Here is a 23,490-nt window from a genome sequence, read left to right as displayed (position 1 = left end):
GCCAGACAGCTAAGCCCAATTTTAGTACATATTTGTATACAAGGAAGGTAAAGTTGTAACACCTTGTGTATCCCATCTGTTCATACTTGATCCCTTTGGTTTCAGTTTGGTCCCTGTTAAAGCATTGATCTTTTTGTGAGGGGCAACACTGAACTGCGATTAGACTCATATGCTTGAGTATAAAGGAAAGATATGCAAACATACGTGATGGGCTAAGGGAGTGAACAAGGAGCCATCGTTGAATAGCATGCTTGGCTTTTCTCACTGTGGAGCCATTTAGAGTAGCTGACAGTCCTGTGGCTAACTTGATCCCTTCTTTTCTCTTTGAACAGGGCCACCCAGGACAGCCAGGCCCCAGAGGCCCACCTGGTCTGGACGGCTGTAATGGAACTCAAGGAGCTGTTGGATTTCCAGGCCCTGATGGCTATCCTGGGCTTCTCGGACCACCTGTATGCTGCCAGATATTTGCATTTTATTTCAGATGGCTTTACTTGTCTCCAGATATGCCCTTTTTCTGTCTCCCTGGAAACCTCATTAAGATTTTGTGGGGCAGCCACTACAGACCCTTGTCCAATGTAGGAGTCAATACTGGCAGCACCACAACAGTAAAAGTCTAAAGAAGAATACCAGTTGCAGTGGGGTATGCACATGCTACGCTGCTTAGGGTTGCCTTTTTTTAATGCTGCTTGTGAAGTTGGCAAGATTGTTAAAAGGCTGTAGTAAATTTCACGGCGAAATACACACTTGGGCTATTTGACATGGCCCCTTATCAGATGATATTGAGGAATTTTTGGAAGACATATATGGGATCATGGAGCCACTAACTAAAACCTAAAGAGCTTACAACCTTTGTCTATACCAGTGGTTTTTAACCAGGGGTGATTTTTGCTCCTCAGGGAACATTTGGCAATTACTATTAATATTTTGAAGTGTCACAACTGGTGGTGTGCTACTGGCACAAGACAGCTCCCCTCCCCAACATCAAGGAATCATTAGGCTCAAAGTGTCAATAATGCTGAGGTTGAGAAACCCTACTCTATAGTGACAGAGTTTGTGGCTACACTCCCACATTATAACCCTTGGTTATGGTATTGATAAGGTATTTATTGGATCCCAGTTACCACTTTTATTTAATTTCATTCATCCAGATAGGGCTCAGATATTTTGATCTAAGGGATCTTTAGTAAATACAATGAATGCCCTTCCAGGCTGATTTTACAAGTGGCTAGAAAGAGAAAAATAACACATTTCAGACCCATTCTTGACCTCCCTTGAAATAACCTAAACTAATGAGGGTACCAATCTGAGATATTTAACTAGAAACCACATGATCCGTTAGACATATTTCTTTTTTTTCCTCCTTAAAAACTAGCTTTATTTAAAAGAATCGGAAGCATAATAACACTATAGGAAATAAACTTACAATACATATTATTCTAGAAAGGCTGCCATACATCATTTCTACTAACAGTAGGTCTATATACTGATAAACAACATTCCTTATACAATGCACAAATGACATTAAGCATTATCCCTGAAAAGAATGGCCAAAAATAACATAGACTGTCTTGACAGCAGAACCTCTGCTTGTCTTATTATCTATAGAATAAAAAAACTAAAATGTAGATGACAAATTAAACTCTTCCAATTTTAAATTCTAGCATGGTTTTTAGAGGAGAGGGGAATGGGATTAGAAGAGGCAAATTTTGTTAAATATCTCAAAAAGGAAAATTGGCTTACTATTATTTAAGTAGCGACTATGAAGTAATTCAGAATTAATGTATTTGTTTGGAAGCCCTTAAACAGTCAAACTATCCGTTATCTACTATATTCAATCAGTTATCAAGCCAATTTTATTTGTCTGAAAATTGTAACCACGTCATTAACCACATAAAAAAAATAACAATTTAGGGTCATCTAGTCATTTCATTAGACATATTTCGTAGCTACATGAATTAGTTGACACTTCTTCGGAAGAGCAGCACCACCACCTTCAGTGACCAGGTTGGGGTGTGAGTATATCTATCTCATTTTCTCACATGGTCATTTTCAGTGACCATGTGAGAAAATGAGATAGATGGACAAAGCACATGCCTCAGATTGGCATATAAGGACCAAACCAATATGCCGGGGGATGGGAGGAGGTAAGGAAAGATGCATTGCTGACACAGGATGAACTGAGTTGCAAAGTTCTCTAAAGATTGCCATGGCAACCAGGGACAGAACAAAACATTTCCATGGAAATCCAGCAAAGCAAAGACATGCTGCCCCCTAGTGGGAGAAAATAAATTTTCAGGTAATAAATATCCTCTGACAAAGGACAAAGGAAAAAACCTAGTCTTGTCTCTAAACTTAACCTGAAGCCTAAATAAAAACTTGGGCGTATATTTTCCTAAGCTGAGGCGGACCCGTTGTTGAATACCAAACATATCATTCAGTTGGCTTCTTTGAAGCTTTTTTGAAGAGAGTGGTGGCCACAAGAATAAGGTGAAACAGGCAGTATTAGGAAAAAAACTGGTTTCTGCTTCTGGGACCACATTGTTGTTTTATGATACCAATAATTCCTGTGCTGAAGGAATAAATCATTAAATAAATGCTTCAGTCCACAAAGCTTAACCCTACTCCAAACACTAATCCTGACTTCCCCTTAGGTGTAGGGACATTGCTTATCTCCAGGAGTACAAACTCTAGCAGATATTAGCCAGCATCTGCCACTAAGACAACAAAAAATCTAGTTGAAAGATTGGAGTTGGGTACTTTGAACTATTTTGCATGTTAGCAATGAGCTACACCAGCCTCTTAGGCTTCGAAGCTGAAGTTGCGTGGTAGAAGTACAGGATGAAGGTGGTGTAGACATCTTTTAGACCAGGGGTCTACAAACTGGCCCACATGGCCTTTGGCTTGTGGCCTGTTTTTTTTTTTTTTTAAAGAAAAAAAAGAAGAAGAAGAGTATAAAACAGAGTCTAGATGTGACCCACAAAGCCTAAATAATTTACTATCCGGTTCTTTTGATAAAATTTTACTAACCTCTGTCCTAGACAAAGGTTCTGTCAGTGGCCTATACCTGTGAGGGGTGAAGCAGTGAACTCTCCATTACATGAGTTATATGTGGCTGTTCAGACCAGTACTCTAAATAGATATAAAGTCTCCGACTTTAACACATTTCAGACCCATTCAAGCCCCATCCCTTTACAGACTTCTAGCTTGGTGATTGAGAGGGCATACAGCTCTGAATCACAGCACCTGGTCAAGGAATGTGTTTTGCCCCTTAGTACAGCCAATTTTGCCATTTAAAAAGCCACATGGTTTCAGGATTTTGCTGTTTCATCCTCTATCTGATCAGATTATGCAATTAAAAAGACTCTACATGTGTGTATTTCTTCAAAAATTTTTTAAACCATTTTCCTCAGGGGCTTCCTGGTCAGAAAGGATCAAAAGGTGACCCTGTCCTTGCTCCAGGTAGTTTCAAAGGAATGAAGGTAAGAGCCTGTAAGGCAGATAGCTGAGTAGGCTGTAAGCTGGGTTCCCCAGCATTGGGCCCCACCTCCAATGAAAACATTTCCAGAACTAGCATCTGTGTCTCTATTTAAATCCAGCCCAAGCTGGATTTAAAAGATCTGGAGCTTTTTGTGGTGGAAACATTAACATAAATGTTTGCAACTATACTGTCAAAGAGATTTGCTTTGCAGGATCTATACCAAAAATAGGAGACAGATCAGCAAACAAACAGTTCACATGGGTATCATTTTCTTTGACAAACCAAGACATTTCCTGGAGGCAGATACCTTTTGTCTACTCTAGAATCCTTGATGTCTGTATACCTTGGTTTGAAGCCATGTATGTGTCTGCCCATCTCAACATGGCCATTAGCCAAAGATCCTGGTTCTGCCCTTCTCTGTCCCTGCACACCAACCCATCACCCTAGCCGGGCCCCTGGATGTCTGCAAAATTTGACCATCAGCCAGCCCTGCAGTTGGCTGGAAACTTTCATCTCTTCCCAGAATTGACAGGAACCTTCTGTGTTCTTGTGACTGTGTTGCCTGGTATCCTGTGGGGCCTCAGTAAACCCTGGCTCCAAATAATTGGCCCTATTCCCTTGCAGAGCGGGACACGAGTCCACCATTGCCCTGGTAGCAAATGAGAATCTATGTGCCCAACATCTGAAGAGAAGATGCACAGAGCTCACTGAGCTAATTGATGGCTCTTTTCTGTCTTCCATCAGTGCATAGACCCCGAGGCATTGGAAATCACTGTGGAAGGCAGTAATGGGGGTGGGTGGCTGGAGAACTGGACAAGATTTAGGGTATGGGCTTCTAACTATAGAAGCCATAGTAGAAGATAGTGTTTGAGTTGGAAAGGACCGCGTGATTGTCAGACTCATATTGCTCATTTTACAGATAGAAAAACTGAGGTGTACTGACTTGCTCAAAACCACACAGCCAGTTCACCAAAGAGCTAAAACTCAGGCAGTGCTCTTTCCATGCTACAGAGAGCTGATTTTTTACTGTAAGCCAAGTGGAGTAAGACTAGCAGGTATCAAAATTTGGTCATTGTCTTAGCAAAAATTGATTAAATGGTCTCGCCAAAAATCCAAGAGACTCTGGATCTAGTGGAACACAGCAATTTTCACAAGATGGTTATATTACTGATTCATGCAGTAACTAAAGATGCGGCAAAGTAATTAAAACGTAATCAGAGACTGCATGCTCTGTTGATTTTCCCTTGAAATGTCTGATTTGCATTGTATACATATGGGCACAGAATCTCTGGGGATGAAGGCACACAGGAAGGTAGCTTTGCTTTCCTCCAAAAGGAGTAGGAAAATCACCAGCCCGCAGAAATAGTTTCTAATTGATAAGTTCCTAGCAAAGGTGAAAATTAATTAATCCAAGTAAAATGTGAAATCCTGTTCAGCCAAGGCTATAATATGTGTGTTCTACAGTCCAGATTTTTCTTAAGGAAAAAAGTAAACAGTCTACACAGTCGAATATGTCCAATTCATGCATTATTTAAAACACAAGACCTTGCAGAGGAGGCCCAAGATTCCGAGATGTGTTTTTGTCCCTATGATAATGTTACGTTAATTATCTGAAATTTTGCATGCTTAATTTATTAAACTCTTCAGTGACCTGCCTTTGTCTGTTTCTCAGGGGGATCCTGGGCTACCTGGACTGGATGGAATCACTGTAAGTTGTTATTTATGTGTTGAGCTCTCAGTGTTGACTAACAATCACTAATGGTGCATTTTCATTCTCCTCTATGATACTTAAAGGTCTTTGTAGACCTCAAGGAAAATCTAGACATTTGAAGTAGAATGAGTCACGGTATTGACATTTTCCAAATGAGAAAGCACTGAGAGGATGAACTGTCCACCTCAAGTTGCATGACAAGCAGGCTTTCAGATTTTAGGCCAGAGACGTATGTATTCACTGGGATGTACTTTCCCCTAGGAAAGTATTTTGCCTTTCATTCAGCAAGCATTTACTAAATGTTTTCTGTGTGTTGAGTGTTGTGGGTAAATCAAAAGTAGAGCACACTGCTTTAAAAGGTATTCCACACAGAAATTCCTTTTAGGGACTCTTGAATTATTGAGTCTATGTAAGGCTGTGAGTTGTGTTAATAAGAGCATTGTTTTTCATTGAGATTCCACATTGTCATCACTGTTTTCTTGAAGCAGCTTAAGAAAAAACCCTTCTTTCCTTCTTCTTTCTTTCCCTTTCCTGTATTCACTCTTTCATTCTTCCCTCTTTCTTTTTTCAGTCCTCAACTGATACTGAGCACCTACTATAGCAAAATGCTACGACTACTCTCTGTGACAATGTAGGCATAGTCCCTGCCCCCAAGGGTGGGAAAAACTAATAGGAATGTGGCATAAAAATTCCACAGCAACTTAAGAAGAGATGCCATTCACTTAAGGATATGTCATAGGAGTCTTTATGTGTAAGATACAGAAGGTAGCCTCTGAGAAGTGTGAATGGTGTTCAGAGGGAGGATGCTTTCTAAATAGGGAGTTACGGAGTTACGTGAGAAAAAGTAGGCACAAAATGGGATGTGTGCAAGCACACACAGAAACAGAGCTGAATAAGCACCAAAGCTATACATATTCCCTAAGGCAAAACAATTGGCTTAGATAGTATATTCATTCAATTTACAGAACAACATCCACTGTACTTGCTGCATGGCTTCTCTTAGGTATTTATTTCTCTGCCCACAAAGGCACAATGTTGGTCCACATACGCAGGCATGATATACAAACTGCTTCAATTTGGGGAGACGATATTTGGTGGCTGAATAAGGTATTTGTGATCAGCAAGGTGATCACAGATGGCTAGTTATTTTCAAAACAATGTTCATACTATCATTTATTTCTGGACACCCTTTGAACCCCTCCTTTCTTTTCCCCCTGTCTGAGTTCTAACCTTTCTTACCCTCTCCACCCCTTACCCAGGCCCATGTCACGTTATTCCTGCTCCCCCATTGGAAATTGACTCTTACATTTCTCCAGACCATTTTTCTCTAGCAATTTCACTGTCTTATGTTTAACATTGTTGTTGTTTGGTTCAAACATTTTCTAAGTTCCCTTATGATTTTTTCTTTGACCCATGGAATATTAGAAGTGTGTTGCTTCATGTCCAAATATTTGGTAACTTTCCAGCTATCTTTCTATTATTGATTTCTAGTTTGATTTTATTGCAATTAGAGTGAACATTTTGTGTGATTTCAGTTCTTTTAAATTTGTTAAGGTTTGTTCTATGGCCCAGCATATGATCTGTCTCGGTGAATGTTCATATGCACCTGAAGAGAGTATGTATTCAACTGTTGCTGGGTATAATGACCTTAAAAATATCCATTAGGCTAAGGCGATGGATAATATTGTTTGGATCTTCTATGTCCTGATTGATATTTTTGTTTAGTGTTTCTGTTCATTGGAGAAGGGGGAATGTTAAGATATCCAAATGTAATTGCAGGTTTGACTGTTTCTACTTGAAGTTTTGTTAGTTTTTGCTTCATGTATTCTGAAGCTCTGCTATTATATGCATAGGCATCTAAGATTGTTATGTCTTCTTGATAAATTGACCTATTTTATCATTTTGAAATGTCCTTCTTTATCTCTGGTAACATTATTTGTCTTAAAGCGTACTGTATCTGATATCAATATAACTCTTTTGCTTTTTTTTTAAGTTTTTGTTTTTTAAATAACATTCTAATAGGAAAAATCTCAAATATAGAGCAAGGCCGAGTGAATTTGGCAATAAACACACATACCATTAATATTTTACTATACAGTCATCCCTTGGTATCCATGGGAGATTGAATTCAGGACCTCTCATGGGTACCCAAATCCATGAATGCACAAATCTCTTATAAAAAAATGGTGTCGTATTTGCCTATAACCTATACACATCCTCCCCTATACTTTTAATCATCTCTAAGTCACTTAGAATACCTAATAAAATGTGAATTCTATGTAAAAAGTTTTTATACTGTATTGTTTAGGGAATAGTGACAAAAGAGTTTGCATATAGTCCATACAAATGCAACCATCCATTGTTTCAAATATTTTCAATCAACAGTTGCTTGAATCCACAGATGTGGAACCCACAGATACAGAGGGCCAACTGTCCTTGTTTTATCCTTCTTCTATCCATCTATCTGTCCCTCTATCTGTCCATCAGTCCATCTTATTTTTTTATTTTTAAGTTCTGGGGTACATGCGCAGGACATGCAGATTTGTTACATAGGTAAACGTGTGCCATGGTGGTTTGCTGCACCTATCAACCTGTCACCTAGGTTTTAAGCCCAGCGTGCATTGGCTATTTTCCTAATGCTCTCTGCCCCCCCCACCCTACCCACTGAGAGGCCACAGTGCATGTTGTTCCCCTCCCTGTGTCCATGCATTCTCATTGTTCAGTTCCCATTTATAAGTGAGAACATGTGGTGTTTAATCCATCCTATTTTTTATGAATTTCAAAGTAACTAGTAGACAAGAGTTCACTTACTTCTAAATCGTATAGCATGCCTACCTTTAATTAGACTTCAGTATTTCTTTGTAGGTTTTTCTTTTTATATAAAATTCACATACAATGAAACACACAAATCTTAAGTATATGTTTGATGAGTTTTGACAAATGCATACTTGTATGTAATCTAAGCCTCTATTCAGATATAAAAAATTACTGTCAGCTCAGAAAGTTTTCTCCCACTCCTTCCCTGTCAATCTCCACCCCAATTCACCCCAAAAGCAACCACGATCCTAATTTTTCTCCATTATGCCAGTCCTAGAACTTCATGTAAAGGGAATAATATAACCTGTAGCCTTTTGGGTCTGGCTTCTTTCACTTAACACAGTGATTTTGAGATTCATCCACTTTGTTTCATATATCAGTGGTTTGCTACCTTTTATTATAGGCATTTATTCCACTGTGTGAATGTATCAGAGTTTAACAATCCTTGTATCATTGGGCAACTGGAACATTTCCAACTTTCTACTATTATGAATAAAGTTACTATGAGCATTCTTGTACAGTTCTTGTGGATATATATTTTTTTTTCTTGGAAAACTGCTTTGCTTTTTGAACTTGGTAAAAACTCGCCTCTCTAGGGCCCACAAGGAACACCCGGATCTCCTGGAGCTGTAGGACCTACAGGACCACCAGGATTACAAGTAAGATCAATTTAATCCTAGTATGTGATCACAGTATTCACATCACTGTGTTCCCTGCCATGCTATGGATTCAGTGTAAGCCTCTGTAATTTAGGTCCTTCTGGTGAACAAGGGCAACCTCCATTCTTAGAGGGTTAAAGTAAAGCATGCTCTTGCCAGGAGCTACTGGAGTTATTTATCAAAGTCTCTTTGACCACCAAATCTGTGCCTCCAAAGCCTCCTAGCCTAGCTCAACCTAATGTAGAGCCCAGGGATGGCAGATCCCTGATATATCTATTGCCACCTTCCACTTCCTCACCTATGACAGGTATTGCTAATTAATCATACCACCACCACCATCACCCTGAACACTGAAAAAGCTTAAAATTCCTTCTTAACACTGCATCTTGGGCAGCTCTACCTACCTACTCATTTTTCTGACACAAAACCTGTTTATCATCACTGGTAGAAGAAGAGCATAGCCAGTCATCTATGTGGTTCTGGGAAAGCTGTGTCCCCACATTGTTCTTTCCAGTGCAAGAAATCCCACTACTCAGTACTTTGGCTTAGCTTCACCAAATGTCATCACTGAAAAATTTCTGGCGTATTGGGAAGGATGACACATGACGTCTTCACTATCTTAGCATTAATGTGATTACCAGGTCAATTTGGGAGATTTCAAAGGAGATAAAAGGGAACCATAGGAGAGGCAGCTACAATCTACTATGCCAAAGCAGGGAGGAGGGCTGAGTCACTGGAGAGTGACTCTCAACATGCTGCGTTCTTTTTGACTGAAACTAACAAGTACTAACTCTTTTCTTTCTTATTTTTTTTTAATCTAGGGTCTTCCAGGGCCTCCTGGTCCTCCTGGTCCTGATGTAAGTATACTCTGCCTTGGGGCATTTTGCTTCATACCCCTATGTACTCTGAATTTCCCAGAGGGATACAGTATTGGTTTGGTTAACCCTACTTTCTGGTAGAAAGATTGCATTTTAATTTAAGTTCCCAGAGCTTATTTAGTAATTGATTTTGTTTTTCCTCCCTGTATCCCTGTTCCCTAGGGGAATATGGGGCTAGGTTTTCAAGGAGAAAAAGGAGTCAAGGTAAATAGCTTTCAGAAAATACAATCTGCATTCTGTTTGCTGCAAGAAATGTGTCTGATTACACACATGTGCCGACTTGTGTAAGAGAATTTGTTTTTCACCTTGAGAAATTAGCATTTCCCAACCCACGTAGATTCTCTGATGGGATCTCCTGAGGGCTCATGTGCACATGCCACACATGAGCTATTGTGATTCTTTTCCCCTCAAAATATTGTCATCTCCCTGCTTCCTACCTGTGGAAGGTGTATGTCTTACAAATATATTACCTTGAAATAGATTCTTTCTCTTCCTTCCACCTAAGTCTTTCCTTGGTGTTTTGTGAATTCCGTTCCCTTCTCTTTCCTTGTCTCTGCTTCCCCTCTTCTATCCACCCTTTCTTCTCCTCCCCCTCGTCCGCTTCCTCCTCCTCTTCCTTTTTGTCCTACTCTCTCTCTGTATCTCTCTCTCTCCTATCTCTCTTCTTTAACCTCTCTTTCACGATTCCCTTTTATTTTCCCCTTTCCCTCATTTCTGTCTTTACAAATGGCATGGTGATTTCAGAGCTTCAAGCGAGGCTGACAGCTTGCCATTCCCACCCTTCTCTTACAATTGCACTGCCTTCTGAAGGAGCAACTCTTGCCTCCAACGTTCTAACATGGAAATCATTGCCTCTGCTTGTGCTCTTAGCAAGGATTAGACCACTTAGAGTCAGATCATTGTTGCCAAGAGGTAGCCATTCACCTTGTTCTGATTCCTTTTTTACTTTCTTCTAAACATCCTTTCATAGTCACCATGAACTTAAAGTTTCCTTTTATCCATCTTGCTATTCTACCTCTGCAGTACTGGTACGAAATGCATTGGTTGGGCTTACAATTCCTCTCTCCCTTTGGCAATGAGAGTTTTGTTTCCTCATTGCCACAGGGTGAAGAGGCCAAAGTAAGAGACAGTTTATTTGTGATTTACATCCAGAGGACAAACCCTCCCTCTGAAGAATGGATGGTGTGGTTTACACTTTGCTTAATTTCCCGTTTGATCTTACAGGGGGATGTAGGCCTCCCTGGCCCAGCAGGACCTCCACCATCTACTGGAGAGCTGGAATTCATGGGATTCCCCAAAGGGAAGAAAGGATCCAAGGTAGTGAACATTTAAGAACAGGAAAAATTAATAAACCTTTTCCTGTGATTCTAATACCAGAACTTTAATAACCAGACAATACTGAAAGTATCGAGGGTTCTAAGTAATGGATTTTTGTTTAGGAGTGAGAGCAAAAGTCTTCTTTATTTTGTCCCTTAAGAAAAACTTTCTTAAAAGACAGAGTTTGTTTCTTGGTGTGTAGGTATAAGTGTGCCTGGGCATCTGAGTATTCATTTAAGTGCTATTTTCCCTGTTTCAGTGTTTCATATTTAATTTTTGATATGCTGAATATACTAAAACAAACATTAAATAGTTGTCTTTTTCTCCTAACTCTCAACCTTCTCAATGCTTATGGTGTCTCCAAAGTACTATGACAGAACACATAGGGTATGAATAGCTGCTCTTGAATTATCTTTTTAAAGAAGTTATTTGCCCTTAAAACATGACCCTGAAAATAGGATATACTGTCAACAAGTGGCAAGAGATGCACTAATTCACCTGATCTGAACTACCAAAGCTTACACTATTGACCTGTTTAACTGAAATATTTTATGATCTATATTTTTTGTGAGTGAGTATATACTACGTACATGGTTGTATTTGACTGCCTGTATACTGTTAAGATGTGCAGATATCTTTCGGTAACTTGCATTTCCTTCCAGGGTACCTTTAAACTTTGTGATTCTCTTCCCATTGCCAAGGGGCCTAGGCAGGGGAATGTGTTTAGTCTCATTTCTTTAAATTTGTCTTTGTGGAAGCAACAGCCCCAGTCCCCTCCAGGTTGACAGAAAGTTGTCATTGATTTGGGAATGATCTGGGAACATAAAAGAGATTGTCTGCTTCCTTGATCATTCCCAAAACTTAGGGAACTTTTCTATGGTTTTCAGATGGTTATGTGTCCCTATCCAAATTGTAATCGCTACCCTTTTCCCAAAACTATGGATTTCTTTGCTGCCTGTAATTTGCTATAGGAAATTGTACTGAACAGCTTCTTCCACCAGAAAGAAAACAGACACTTATCTTTTCTGTCTCCCAATTAGCCTCAGTATTTGACATTCTGTTTTAGACAGTTATGGTTCGTAATCCTCCTCCCACAGCAAAGAGCTCCATGAACTAAGACGTCCTGGTACAGCTTCTAGTTAGGGAGCCTGAGGAATCTGCACCACTCTCTGCTGCCCTAATCTTGGTAACTCATTGGTCCCCCACTCCTCAGTCCAAGTATTTTCAGAGAGCCATCCTCCTGTGTGTTCACTGCTTCCTGATGCCACTCACTAACCTTTAGCTGATTTTCCAGGGTGAACCAGGGCCTAAGGGTTTTCCAGGCATAAGTGGCCCTCCGGGCTTTCCGGTAAGTCTCTCTATTTGATCAACCTGTGTTCAAGGGTCTGATTAGACAAAAGCTGTACCAACAGAAGGCTAACAGAAAGACCTCTTCCCATGGATATTGTAGAGAATGCCACCATCTTCATTATTAGAAGGCATTTAAGGAGACGTTCTTGTTTCTCAAACACATGGAGACATAAGCATGGTTCCTCATGAGGCTGTATATCTTAGAGTTTATTAGCTCAAGCTCTAGAGTTAAAACAAACCTAGGCTTGACTTCTGATTTTGCAAGTTTCTAACTATGTGATCCTGGAAAAATTTCTTAACTTTTCTGAGCCTCAGTTTCCTAACCTACAAAAAAGGGGAGAATGATGGGGTAGCTCTGAGGATTAAATGAGATAATATGCTTGAAAAGGGCTTACTACATGTGTAGCACTTATTATTCAGTAAATGGTAGCTAATCTTAGTAATCCTGCATCCACTTTCATATCTGCCTTTCTAGCTTAGATTGTTACATTCATCAATTACCTTTTGAGGGTCCCTGTGTGCCAGGCATTTTCCTGGACTTGGAGGTTACAACAGTAACTAAGTAAAAGTCCCTGTCCCTGAGATTACATTTGAATGCAGGAATGAGGGAAAAACAAACAAGAAATTGATAAACAGATGAATCCATAACAAGTTCATATAGTGGTGATATACAAAAGATGAAAGAAGGGTAATGTGATGAAGTGTGGTTGGGGAACCTAGTGGGCTACTTGGGACAGAGCAGTCAAGAAGGGCCTTTCTGAGGAAGTGATATATGAGCTGAGACCTATATATTATGAGGGAGCAAGTCTTAGGAGATCGGAAAGAGAGTTTAAGGCTGAGGGAACTGTAAGTGTGAAGACCTTGAGGTTAAGAAAACCTCAGTACTTTTGAGGAACAGTAAGAAGGTGAGTAAGTGGAACAGAGTAAGCAAGGCCAATAATTTCAGATAGAGAAGCAGGAACCAGATCTTGGCTACCTTCATGGGTCAATGTAGGTTTTTATTTTCAATGTAATGGGGAGCCATTCAAAGGCTCTGACTTGTGTTTTTAAGATCACTCTGGCTGTGGGGGGAAGAAGAGAGGGAATGGGAAGGGTGGAAAAGCAAACACAGAGGCTATTGCAGTAGTCCAGACAAGAGATGGTGGTGATGACTTGGACTATAGTGGCAGCAATGGAAATGGAAAGAAGTGGATGGATTCACAATGTAAAAATGTTCAACCTTGTTATTATGGGACATTTCAAACATTTACAAAAGCATAGAGAATGATATAATGATCCCTCATGTACCCATCACCCAGTTTCAACAATTAGCAACTTATGGCAAATCTGAAGCAAATAATAGACATAGTGTTTCATCACAAATACCTGTGTATTTCTAAAAGATAAGCGCTTTTTAAGACAGTGACAATATCATCATCAGTAATTTGTGATCAGTAATAAATATCAGTTAACAAGGCAGAATTCAAATTTATGATTGTCTTATAGGTATATATATATTTTACAGTTGCCTTGTTTGAATAAGAAGCCAAACAAGACCAATACATTACATGTGTTTAATGTATCTTTTAAATCACAAGATATGTTTTGAAGGACCTGACAAGATTTTCATAGATTGGGGGTAGGTATCAGGAGGGAAATAGATGAATCAAAGATGACTAGGCCTGCCTGTTCTTGCTCGACCAAAGGGAATGGATGAATCCATTCCTTCCCTACAGTACTTTGAAATAGTTTGGGTCTCTGTGGGTGGCCAGAAAGCAGAGGCAGTGGAGCTGGTGGCCCGGGTTCCTTCCATGATGATTCTTATTACTCCATAGAAAAAAAGGGAGCATGGAGAATCATCTGTTCAGCCCCCTTGATTTTAATCACCTCTGTATCTAATGAACCATAAAGGAAGAGAACCTTAGTGTTGGACACAAAACACCTAAACTTTAGACCCAGTCCCAGCTCTGGCAAGTCACTGAACCTCTCTTTATGTCTGTAACTTGACAATGGTCATATTTATAGTTTTTATTGATATAAAATATTTCCACATATTTATGGGGTACATGTGATATTTTGTTACATGCGCAGACTGTGTAATGATGAAGTCAGGGTATTTAGGATATCCATAACTGCAAACATTTGTCATTTCTGTGTGTTGGGGACATTTCAAATCTCTCTTCTGGCTATTTTGAAATATACAGTGCATTGTTGTTAACTGTGGTCACTCTACTCCGTTATCAAACACTAGAGCTTATTCATTCTATCTTTATGTTTGTACCCATTAACCAACCTCTCTCCATCTCTCCCCTAACCCCACACTCACACCCTTCCCAGCCTTTGGTATCATTCATTCTACTTTCTACATCCACTGGATAAACTTTACTAACTCCCGCATATGAGTGAGAACATGCATATATTCGATATTCAACATGTATATATTCAATATTCAATTCTTTTAAGACCCAACTAATAATGTATGTGAAGTTTCTTTACAAAATATAAGGCTGTCCTGTTCAATAAGATAACCCCTAGCCATGTGTGGCTACTGAGCCCTTTAAATGTGGCTGATCTGAAATGAGATGTACTGTAAGTGTAAAATGCACACCAGATCTAAAAAACATAGTGTGAAAAGAAATCTAGAATATATCAGTAACATTTTTTACTTCGATGTTAAAATGACAATATTTTTATATATATTTGGCTAAGTAAAATATATCATTTAAATTAATCTCTGTTTACTTTGCTTTTTTAATGTGGCTACTAGAAAAATGAAAATAACACAGTAGCTCGCATTGTTTCTATTGGACAGTACAGAGAAAGTACTTTGCAAGTGGGTTTGGGAATCAGGTTTTCACCTTTCTTTGTAGAGCATTGCATATAGGTTCTAGCCACCTGGCATTGTCCCTGTGAGGTAAGCAAGGTGAGTCAGGCTTATCTCCCTTGTACTGATGAGGAAACCACAGCCTCAATGGGTAAAGAGGTTTGTCCAGAATCACACAGCTAGTGATTAGCAGAGCTGAGATTGAAATTCAACTTCAGTGAATTCTAGCCAGTTTGGGGCTTTTTCTCCATACCATACTGCCCCCTACAGTCCAGTTTGTTCTAATCCCAGTCGTGGTGGGGTTTTTATTTCTAAATCTCTAAAAAGGATGTTATGATCTCCTTGGGTGTTCTTGGCTTCACTGTCTCACACTCCCTCCCTCGGCTTTACTTCCACATCTGAACCCAGAGTATTTCCCCTGCTGCAATTTCAACCCGTTCCCTTTTGTCCTGTAAAAGAAACTGACAACAATTCATGGTGATAAATTGCAGTACTATTTCAAGCTCAGTATTTCCAGTGTTCAGAGTGTGGGCTGAAAAATAGAAACCCCAGTTGATTGTAAAGACATCAGAGCTGGAAAGTAAACCCTTTACTTAGAAAAACATGTTTTCATAGGGTGGGAATCAAGAAACCAGAGTTCTCAGTCCACTCTGGCACAGATTTAACCTGTGACCTTGGCCAAATCACGTAACTCCTTCAGTCCTAATATCTCTATCTGTTTAATGGGAACATTCATAGGACCATCTATGAATGCTTTAAGATAGAAAAGTTTTGAAGAGAAAAGTGGTAATGTATTTGTGATATTCTGGACTTTTCAGATGAAATGTGCTTCTCAAATCCAAAGCCTTCACATCAGTTTTCAATTATACACACTCACTCAGAAAGGCAGCATTGAGCAGAGAAATCTCTAGGGAATCCAAAATGTTCCCTTTAACTATTTGTTTTCTTTCTATCTGAGTCCCCAACCTCACAGATTTGTGCCTCACCTTCTTTCTCTCGGCCCCTCTGCAGTGACCAAACATCCCTGATTTTCTGGCTCAGTCCTTACTTCACACATTTTATCCCACTGTCTCCAGTAACACACTCACACTTGTAGGCCACAGGTCCTTCCATGGAGATCATCAGAGAGAATTGCATATTCACGTACCCTCTGTCCCAGGAACTAGCAAACATAGTGGAAGGCAAAAATGGAATAGATGAGGAGAGGGAGAAGAGAAGAAACTGGCAAACCCTGAGGTAACTATTGAGTAGATCAAAAGTTACCCACCCACCTACCCAGTAGGGTAACTACTAGGTAGATGGGGTTCTTCAATTGAACCTCCTCAGGACCAAAAAGCATCAGGAGTCCAGAGGCAAGGAGAGCCTGGAAACAGTTAAGCTAGCTCTGGTGAGGCTTTTCAGCCACGGGTAAGTAGGAGTGTGGGAGCAGCATTTGCAAGATCACTCATGAGGAGGACTGACTGTGTCGGGGCCAGTCCCAGGGCATCCTGATAGAACAGTTTGTCCAGCAGGGTCCCTGTACAGTGCCTCCCTGTTCTGGGAGAAAAGCTGAACCTACAGCACAGCCAGTGTCTTGCCAAGCCATTTATCTTTTATTGGCTCTAATCCCCACACACAAATTTTCCTTCTTTCTTTTTTTTCTCTTTTTACATTTTTTTATATATTTATTTTTGTTTTTACTATAGCACAAACTCTCACACCCTCTGAGAAAGCAAGACTCTTCTGCTTTCTGGAGAAGAAATACAAGGCCCCCTTATATATATAACTGTGAGCAAGATAGATGGGGGTGCAAGATGGTTCCTGACATTCTTTTCTTCATCCTTTGCAATAATTTTGTTCTCTCAGCCATTATTCCACTCAATTCAACAAGTATTTACTGGACCACCTTGTATGTGTTCAGACTGTAGTAATGGGCCTTGGAGGAAGTTAAAAGAGAATGTAATATAAGCCTTGTGCTTACAAAACTTTCAAATGCAACCAATCTTGGCACTTTAAGAGCTTGGGGCAGCATGGGCTGCCACAGATTTCATGGACAGGTGAGAGAAGGCTTCTTGAAGTGTTTGACCTCAGAAGCCAATAGACATTCCACCAAGTTTCAGAATACCTTGGTTTGATGGAGAAAAAAATAATATTTCAAATAAGTTTACGTTCAGTTTAACCCACCAGCCTTTCAAATTAGAAATTTAATGTAGCAAGAAGGCTAATCTATTTGACGCACAGTTATATAAATGCAGAAAAGAGAACAGGTAAGTAGGTGACCAAAGCCTACTTTGAATTGGATCCTACACACACACACACACACACACACACACACACACACACACACCTCCCAGTAAAAACAACCCACATTAAAAAAACAGAAACATGACTAGCCAAAAGAAAACAAAAATGAAAAACCCTGAGCCCAGAAAGCCAAGGGGCATTCAACCAGCTTTCAGTACTCATGGGAATGCTCTGAATATGTATGTAAAAGGAAGAAAAAGCTACAAATGGAATTAAAGGAGGTGAGCCAGGTCACATCAAAGGGACAACAGATGTTTCACAACACTTAGTGTCTTTCACAAACTTACATTTGAGAAAGCTCCATTGCCTCCTTTACTTTCACAATAAGCCAAATGTTGTTTGCTAAAATCTATGCTCCAAAAAGTATAATTTTAAACAACAACAAAATGTCCTCACTGTGAAAAACTTTATCCACTTTGCTAATGAACTCTTCTGTATCTTGGGAGCCCAGACAGTGGCATTGGACCCAGAGGGGAGAAAGTTTTCTCTTACTCACTCTGCTTCTTGGAGTTCCTGCTTTTCCCTAGAGAATTCCCAATCATATTCATGGCTACAAACCCTCACCTTTGTTGAGCAGGGCAAGAGGGATTGGAGACCAGCTCACAGTGCCCTTTGGCTATCTCTAGGGCCAGGCAAGAGCCCTACAGTCCCAGTACAGGAGCTGCAGGGTTTGAGACTATCCCTATATAGAAATACTTCTCCCCACTCAAAAGGATGTTGTGTTAATTATGTCTCCAAAGGGTAAAAGCTCTTGCTCTTCTCCCTAGTATCAGCACCCAAGAATTTGCATAATCCTCCAGTTGTGGGTCAAAAAGTCAAGTTCCTAGATGATAGAAGGCAGCCTGTTCTAATGGAAAAGTCCCCAAAATGAAAAACACAAGATCTGGCTTTCTCATTGATTTGTAACCCATCTAGATGTAGGTTTCCCCATCTGTAAAATCAACAAGGTTAGATACTTAATCATTCCTATGCTGTTAGCCCATGATACTATAAATACATGGAACAGTGTTGTGGGTAGTGGGGACATTACATCTGTAACCAAAGAGAAAACTTGAATGAATGGTCCATTTTATATTCAGACCCTATGTGCTTCTCAGGCAGTGATAAGAGACAGCATGGCAAGCCTTGCTAAGGCGACAGTGGAGCTGGGTTAAAATAGCCTCCTTGCTTTGGATGAAGCCAGGAGACCGATGAGAAAACAAATATTATAATTTGTGGTTTCTTTTTTCATTTAGGGCCTTGGAACTACTGGAGAAAAGGGAGAAAAGGGAATCCCTGGTTTGCCAGGACCTAGGGTATGAACCTGGAATGTTACTTGTCTAGGTCTGTCAAGTCACCCAGTCCATTTCTTTCCTGTTGTTTCTGTATGTTTTGCAACTTGATGGCCACCTAAGCTTCTCATTTCTATTTCTCAACCCATTGGCAGGTTTCTACAACCTCCTTCTCTCTTCTTAGCCCCATTTCCTTGATTGAGTGGCTCCCTTGAAAAGGAATGAGGCACCCCCTACTCTAGGTGGCCCCTCAGCCTATTTATCTCCTTGTTGTCATATATCATTGTCTTCTAGGCTAAAGAATGATATGAATGTTGCCTTGCTTTCAATCCATTCTATTCTGAGGAATTAAGCAGGGAAGTGACACAGGAATGTAATAAAGAAGGTCAAGTACAATCTTTATTGAACAGAAACAAGCCTGGAGTCAACAGTTTCCAGTAATAATTTCACTTCGAATGGAAAACTATTAGCCTCTCTGATTCCTAGCTTCAGGCACTGAGGTCTTAAACTAGAAGCAGTGGGCCAACCTTAGCCTCAAAGAAGTAACATTTTAGAGAATTGTGTTAGCTTGACCATGAAGTTTATTAAGAGTCTTTTGAGTATTTAGCCATATTTATCTATTACCCTGCCATTTCCTTCTCTACTTTTCCCCCTCCCTTGTCTTGAAACTACATAAAATCACCAACAAAGAATGCATTTGAGGTGGAAGATGAGGCCCTCCCATAATGTATTTAAAAATCTCCTGACTTAGAACTAATACAGGCTAAGTATAATACCACCCAGTGCTTCTACCAAATTCCATCTGCTACTTAAACTGTTTCCATTTATTTAGCTCTTAAAAAATGCTCCATGTGGCTATTCAGTCTGATGGATTAGGGCTTAGAAAGAAGTCATTAGGCCAGGTACAGTGGCTCACATCTGTAATCCCAGCATTTTGGGAGGCCAAGGTGGGTGGATTACCTGAGGTCAGGAGTTCGAGACCAGCTGGCCAACGTGGTGAAACCCTGTGTCTACTGAAAATACAAAAATTAGCTGGGCCTAGTTTTGCGCATCTGTAGTCCCAGCTACTTGGGAGGCTGAGGCAGGAGAATAGCTTGAACCTGGAAGGCAGAGGTTGCAGTGAGCCAAGATGGTGCCACTGAACTCCAGCCTAAGTGACAGAACAAGACTCCGTCTCAAAGAAAGAAGGAAGGAAGGAAGGGAGGGAGGGAGGCAGGGAGGGAGGGAGGGAAAGTGAGAAGGAAAGAAAGAGAGAGAGAGAGAAAGAAGGAAGGAAGGAAGGAAGGAAGGAAGGAAGGAAGGAAGGAAAGAAAAGAAAAGAAAAGAAAAGAAAAGAAAAGAAAAGAAAAGAAAAGAAAAGAAAAAAGAAAAGAGAAAAGAAAAGAAAAGAAAAGAAAAGAAAGAAAAGAAGAAAAGAAAAGAAAGGAAGGAGGGAAGGAAGGAAGAAAGAAAGGAAAGAAAGGAGTGAGGGAGGGAGGGAGGGAGGGAAGGAAAAGAAAAGGAAAAAGAAAGTCATTAAGCCAGGTAGTTCATTCACTTACCTGATTTTTGGAGCTGTTAAATCCTGAACTCAGTTGGATAGCTTTGTTATATAAGTCTACTGGCTTTTTTTAGGTGGGCTATTAGTCTTTCTAAGGTGTAACTATTTTCTTCATAGGGTCCAATGGGTTCAGAAGGAGTCCAAAGCCCTCCAGGGCAACAGGTATTTTGGTTAATATTATTAACACCTTAGTGTATAAAATCCCAATCAAAAGTCTGCCTTGCTTTACTTAACATGGCCAAAGAGAGACATTATTTATAATGCAAATTGTTCATATCCCTTTTTTGGTAAAATTTTAGCCACTGTCCTCTTTTCTTTTCACTCAAGAAGATGAGTATCCAGTGTCAAGCTCAGTACCTTGCCATGTCATGCTGTGGTCATACACCTTTGGCATGTTATCAGGGACCAGCAAGGCCAGCCTGTGTAGATCCATGTCTAGCTTTGTGGTTCTTGTACCTCCTAATATGTAAATTGGCTACGTATTGCCATGTTGTCTTGCGGAAGATTTTACAGCTTCCAGAGTCACATAGAAACTATACATATCCTGGAATGTCATGCAAAATCCCTGTGCCATTTGCCCTGGCATAATCCAAAGACCAGACTCTCTTATGCTCTCATACTTTCAACTTAGTGGTAACTATGTTCCTGTCACAGGGCAAGAAGGGGTCTCCAGGATTTCCTGGGCTTAATGGATTCCAAGGAATTGAGGTAACATTGGGAAGTGAAAACTCCAGGGTTGGGAGATGGAAGGGTGAATTACCACAAATGTCTGTATATAAGATGAAGTATTTTTAATATTTTGACCTTTTAAGTTTCAATTTTTCTTAAGAAATGGATATAAGCTAGCTTGAACACACTAAGCTGCTGATGAGCATTTCTTAGATACTACTTGATCAGTGGTAAACTAAGGGGCAGGGGCTGGTGGAAGCAAGTCCATCCCGAAGATGAGGAAAATTTTATTCTCGTTGCTTAGAATTGCCAACTGTTCGGTTTTACTATTGTTTTTAAATTTTCTACAGAAAACGCGTCCCCTTTTTGACTACACCTAGGGCATATAACAACCACCATCCCACCCTAGATATGCCACTGTATGTATTTTTAGTACCTAAATCCCTCTTTGTGGAGTATTAGAACTCCTTTAATTTCCTCTGCCTGACATTGTCTACTGACAAGAGTTGTAATGGTAGTAGAGGCCCAGGCCTGTTGAGAGTAAAAAAAAAGTTAAAACTCTGTTCTCTCCTTAGCACTACTTAGGTACAGCCAAGGCCCAGAAGCAGACTGCCCTTGAGTAGGGTTGCAAAATTAAATTGGGGTCCCTTGTCCTTGACAGGTTTGCAATTGAATGTCAGACCTCTGGTCTGCTTTGTGTCGCCTTCATCTGAAATTTATGGGACTTTGAAATTAACCTATGGACTAGTTGACCCTAAAAATCTGCGGTTATAGAAAGAACCTTTCATTTTACTAGGGATGGGCTTTAATGGTACATAGATCTTGGGTAATAAGGTCATGGAAATATTTGTGTTTAATGTATTTACTCTTTTCAGGGTGAAAAGGGTGACATTGGCCTGCCAGGCCCAGATGTTTTCATCGATATAGATGGTGCTGTGATCTCAGGTGCAACTTCTCATTAATTTGAGTGGAAAATAAAGACAAGGAGTTAAATTTTATGTCCACTGTAATTATTAAAAGGGTCCTTTTTTACTCAATTGTTTCTAAACCTGACACACCCAAGAGCCCTTCATGGTTCCTGAGCTTAAGACATAAAGCTAACTCCAATCTTTCGGGCAGAGAAGCCAAGCCGAGTGCCCCATTTTTGTGATCGGTCCATCAAGCCTAGGATTTGGTTCTGCCTGGGCCTGAATTTGGTAAAAATGGTTCTCCTGGTGATGCTTAGGGAAGGACTGATAACCACTCCAGAGCTGAACTGACTTTAGTTTGATACTATGGAATACTCAGGGCCTCATGTAGATGATTCCATGCATGCTTAAGCTTAACAATTTCATAGGAAATAGAAAAATATCTTTAGTTAGGGGAACAAGTGGCTGAGAGCCCTCACAAGTATGATGCTTAGAAAGTCTGTCTTTACCTCTCCTCGTCCTAGTTATTGTGTGTGCCTATCTCTTCCCTTTACGTTCTCCAAAGATTGAGATGCCCAGTGTCTCCAACTACTTCTCGTTTGACCAAAGGCTTCCACTGTAGTGCCTCTTCCATGGATCTTCCAACTTGTCCCTCTCCTCTCACCTTCTAAGGCCCATGCACTGTTTGGTACTAATATTAGACAGTGGCTTCCTGTGTGCCACTCCCAGGAAACATATATGTATAACATAAATAGTGGACTTCAACATCTTAAACCAAATGGTAGACATTTGAGGCATTACAGCAGATTAGTGATAGAAGAAGTAGCTTCCTAGTACCTACCATAGCTTATCATGAAAGGCAGGCCTTGGCCAGACCAATTCTTAGTACACTAGGGTTGGCTCCAGAAGGCCCCTTGGCTCCAGAAGACCCATTATCATGTGATGTCATTAGCATGAGAGACTTGGAAAGGGCAAGTAAGGCACTTCTAATGCCAGGACAGCTCCCTGCACCTCTTCTTGGGCATTTTGCAGCATCTGTGGGCCCCTTCTGTGTTGATTTACTGCTTTTTTTTTTCATTACAATGCCAGGTAATCCTGGAGACCCTGGTGTACCTGGCCTCCCAGGCCTTAAAGGAGATGAAGGCATCCAGGGCCTGCATGGCCCTTCTGGTGTCCCTGGCTTGCCAGCATTGTCAGGTGAAAAAAAACTAACCCATTTCCTGCACAGATCAGCCCTTTATGCACTGTGGCTCCCAGCATTCCCTTCCGTACCTCTGGGTCAGGGCATACACGTAGCCAAAGTCAAGAGGTGGACTATAGTCAGTAGGTACCCGACTGCCAGGCGAAGGCTAACGTATGTAGGGGTAGGGCCTGGATGATCAACTTTTGTTTTTGGCTTAAATAATGTATCATAGCTGGACAGGCAATACTAGACTGTCATTGAGGTTTGCAGCAACAAGAGGGATCCCGGGTTGAGTTGCTGGAGCTGTGCCCTCCTCCTGTGGATGTACCATCCCAGCTGATGCTTGCCAAGAGGGGCAGCAAAAGCCCAGAGGAAAATTTGTACCCAAAACCGTGCTGTAGGATTCAGCCAGGCACTAAATGGTCCAAGGATCCTGTGGGTAACTCTTGAACTAATCGCATCCATATGTCGTTCTATAGCGACATGTAGAAAAAGGACATTCCAGCCCGGGCGCGGTGGCTCAAGCCTGTAATCCCAGCACTTTGGGAGGCCGAGGCGGGTGGATCACGAGGTCAAGAGATCGAGACCATCCTGGTCAACATGGTGAAACCCCGTCTCTACTA

At 40.6% G+C, this 23,490-nt stretch overlaps 1 protein-coding gene across 4 annotated transcripts in view; it reads left to right on the top strand.

Moving 5' to 3' along the window:
* COL4A6 (collagen type IV alpha 6 chain) overlaps nucleotides 1-23,490 on the top strand; it is a 295,554-nt gene that overhangs the window by 234,678 nt on the left and 37,386 nt on the right. For all 4 annotated transcript variants that reach the window (XM_017546468.2, XM_037744950.1, XM_037744949.1 and 1 more), the window contains exons 6-18: nucleotides 333-449; nucleotides 3,411-3,479; nucleotides 5,151-5,186; nucleotides 8,603-8,665; nucleotides 9,487-9,522; nucleotides 9,706-9,747; nucleotides 10,768-10,860; nucleotides 12,155-12,208; nucleotides 18,532-18,591; nucleotides 20,225-20,269; nucleotides 20,762-20,815; nucleotides 21,652-21,721; nucleotides 22,774-22,881. In XM_017546468.2, coding sequence (XP_017401957.1) covers nucleotides 333-449; nucleotides 3,411-3,479; nucleotides 5,151-5,186; nucleotides 8,603-8,665; nucleotides 9,487-9,522; nucleotides 9,706-9,747; nucleotides 10,768-10,860; nucleotides 12,155-12,208; nucleotides 18,532-18,591; nucleotides 20,225-20,269; nucleotides 20,762-20,815; nucleotides 21,652-21,721; nucleotides 22,774-22,881 — 847 coding nt within the window. The remainder of the gene's footprint in view (nucleotides 1-332; nucleotides 450-3,410; nucleotides 3,480-5,150; nucleotides 5,187-8,602; nucleotides 8,666-9,486; nucleotides 9,523-9,705; nucleotides 9,748-10,767; nucleotides 10,861-12,154; nucleotides 12,209-18,531; nucleotides 18,592-20,224; nucleotides 20,270-20,761; nucleotides 20,816-21,651; nucleotides 21,722-22,773; nucleotides 22,882-23,490) is intronic.

Source organism: Cebus imitator, unplaced genomic scaffold (genome assembly GCF_001604975.1).
Source record: "Cebus imitator isolate Cc_AM_T3 unplaced genomic scaffold, Cebus_imitator-1.0 Scaffold189, whole genome shotgun sequence".
In the NCBI taxonomy this organism is placed as follows: Eukaryota; Metazoa; Chordata; class Mammalia; order Primates; family Cebidae; genus Cebus; species Cebus imitator.
Note: the sequence above shows the minus strand (reverse complement) of the source record. Positions and strands in the feature narration are given on the sequence as shown.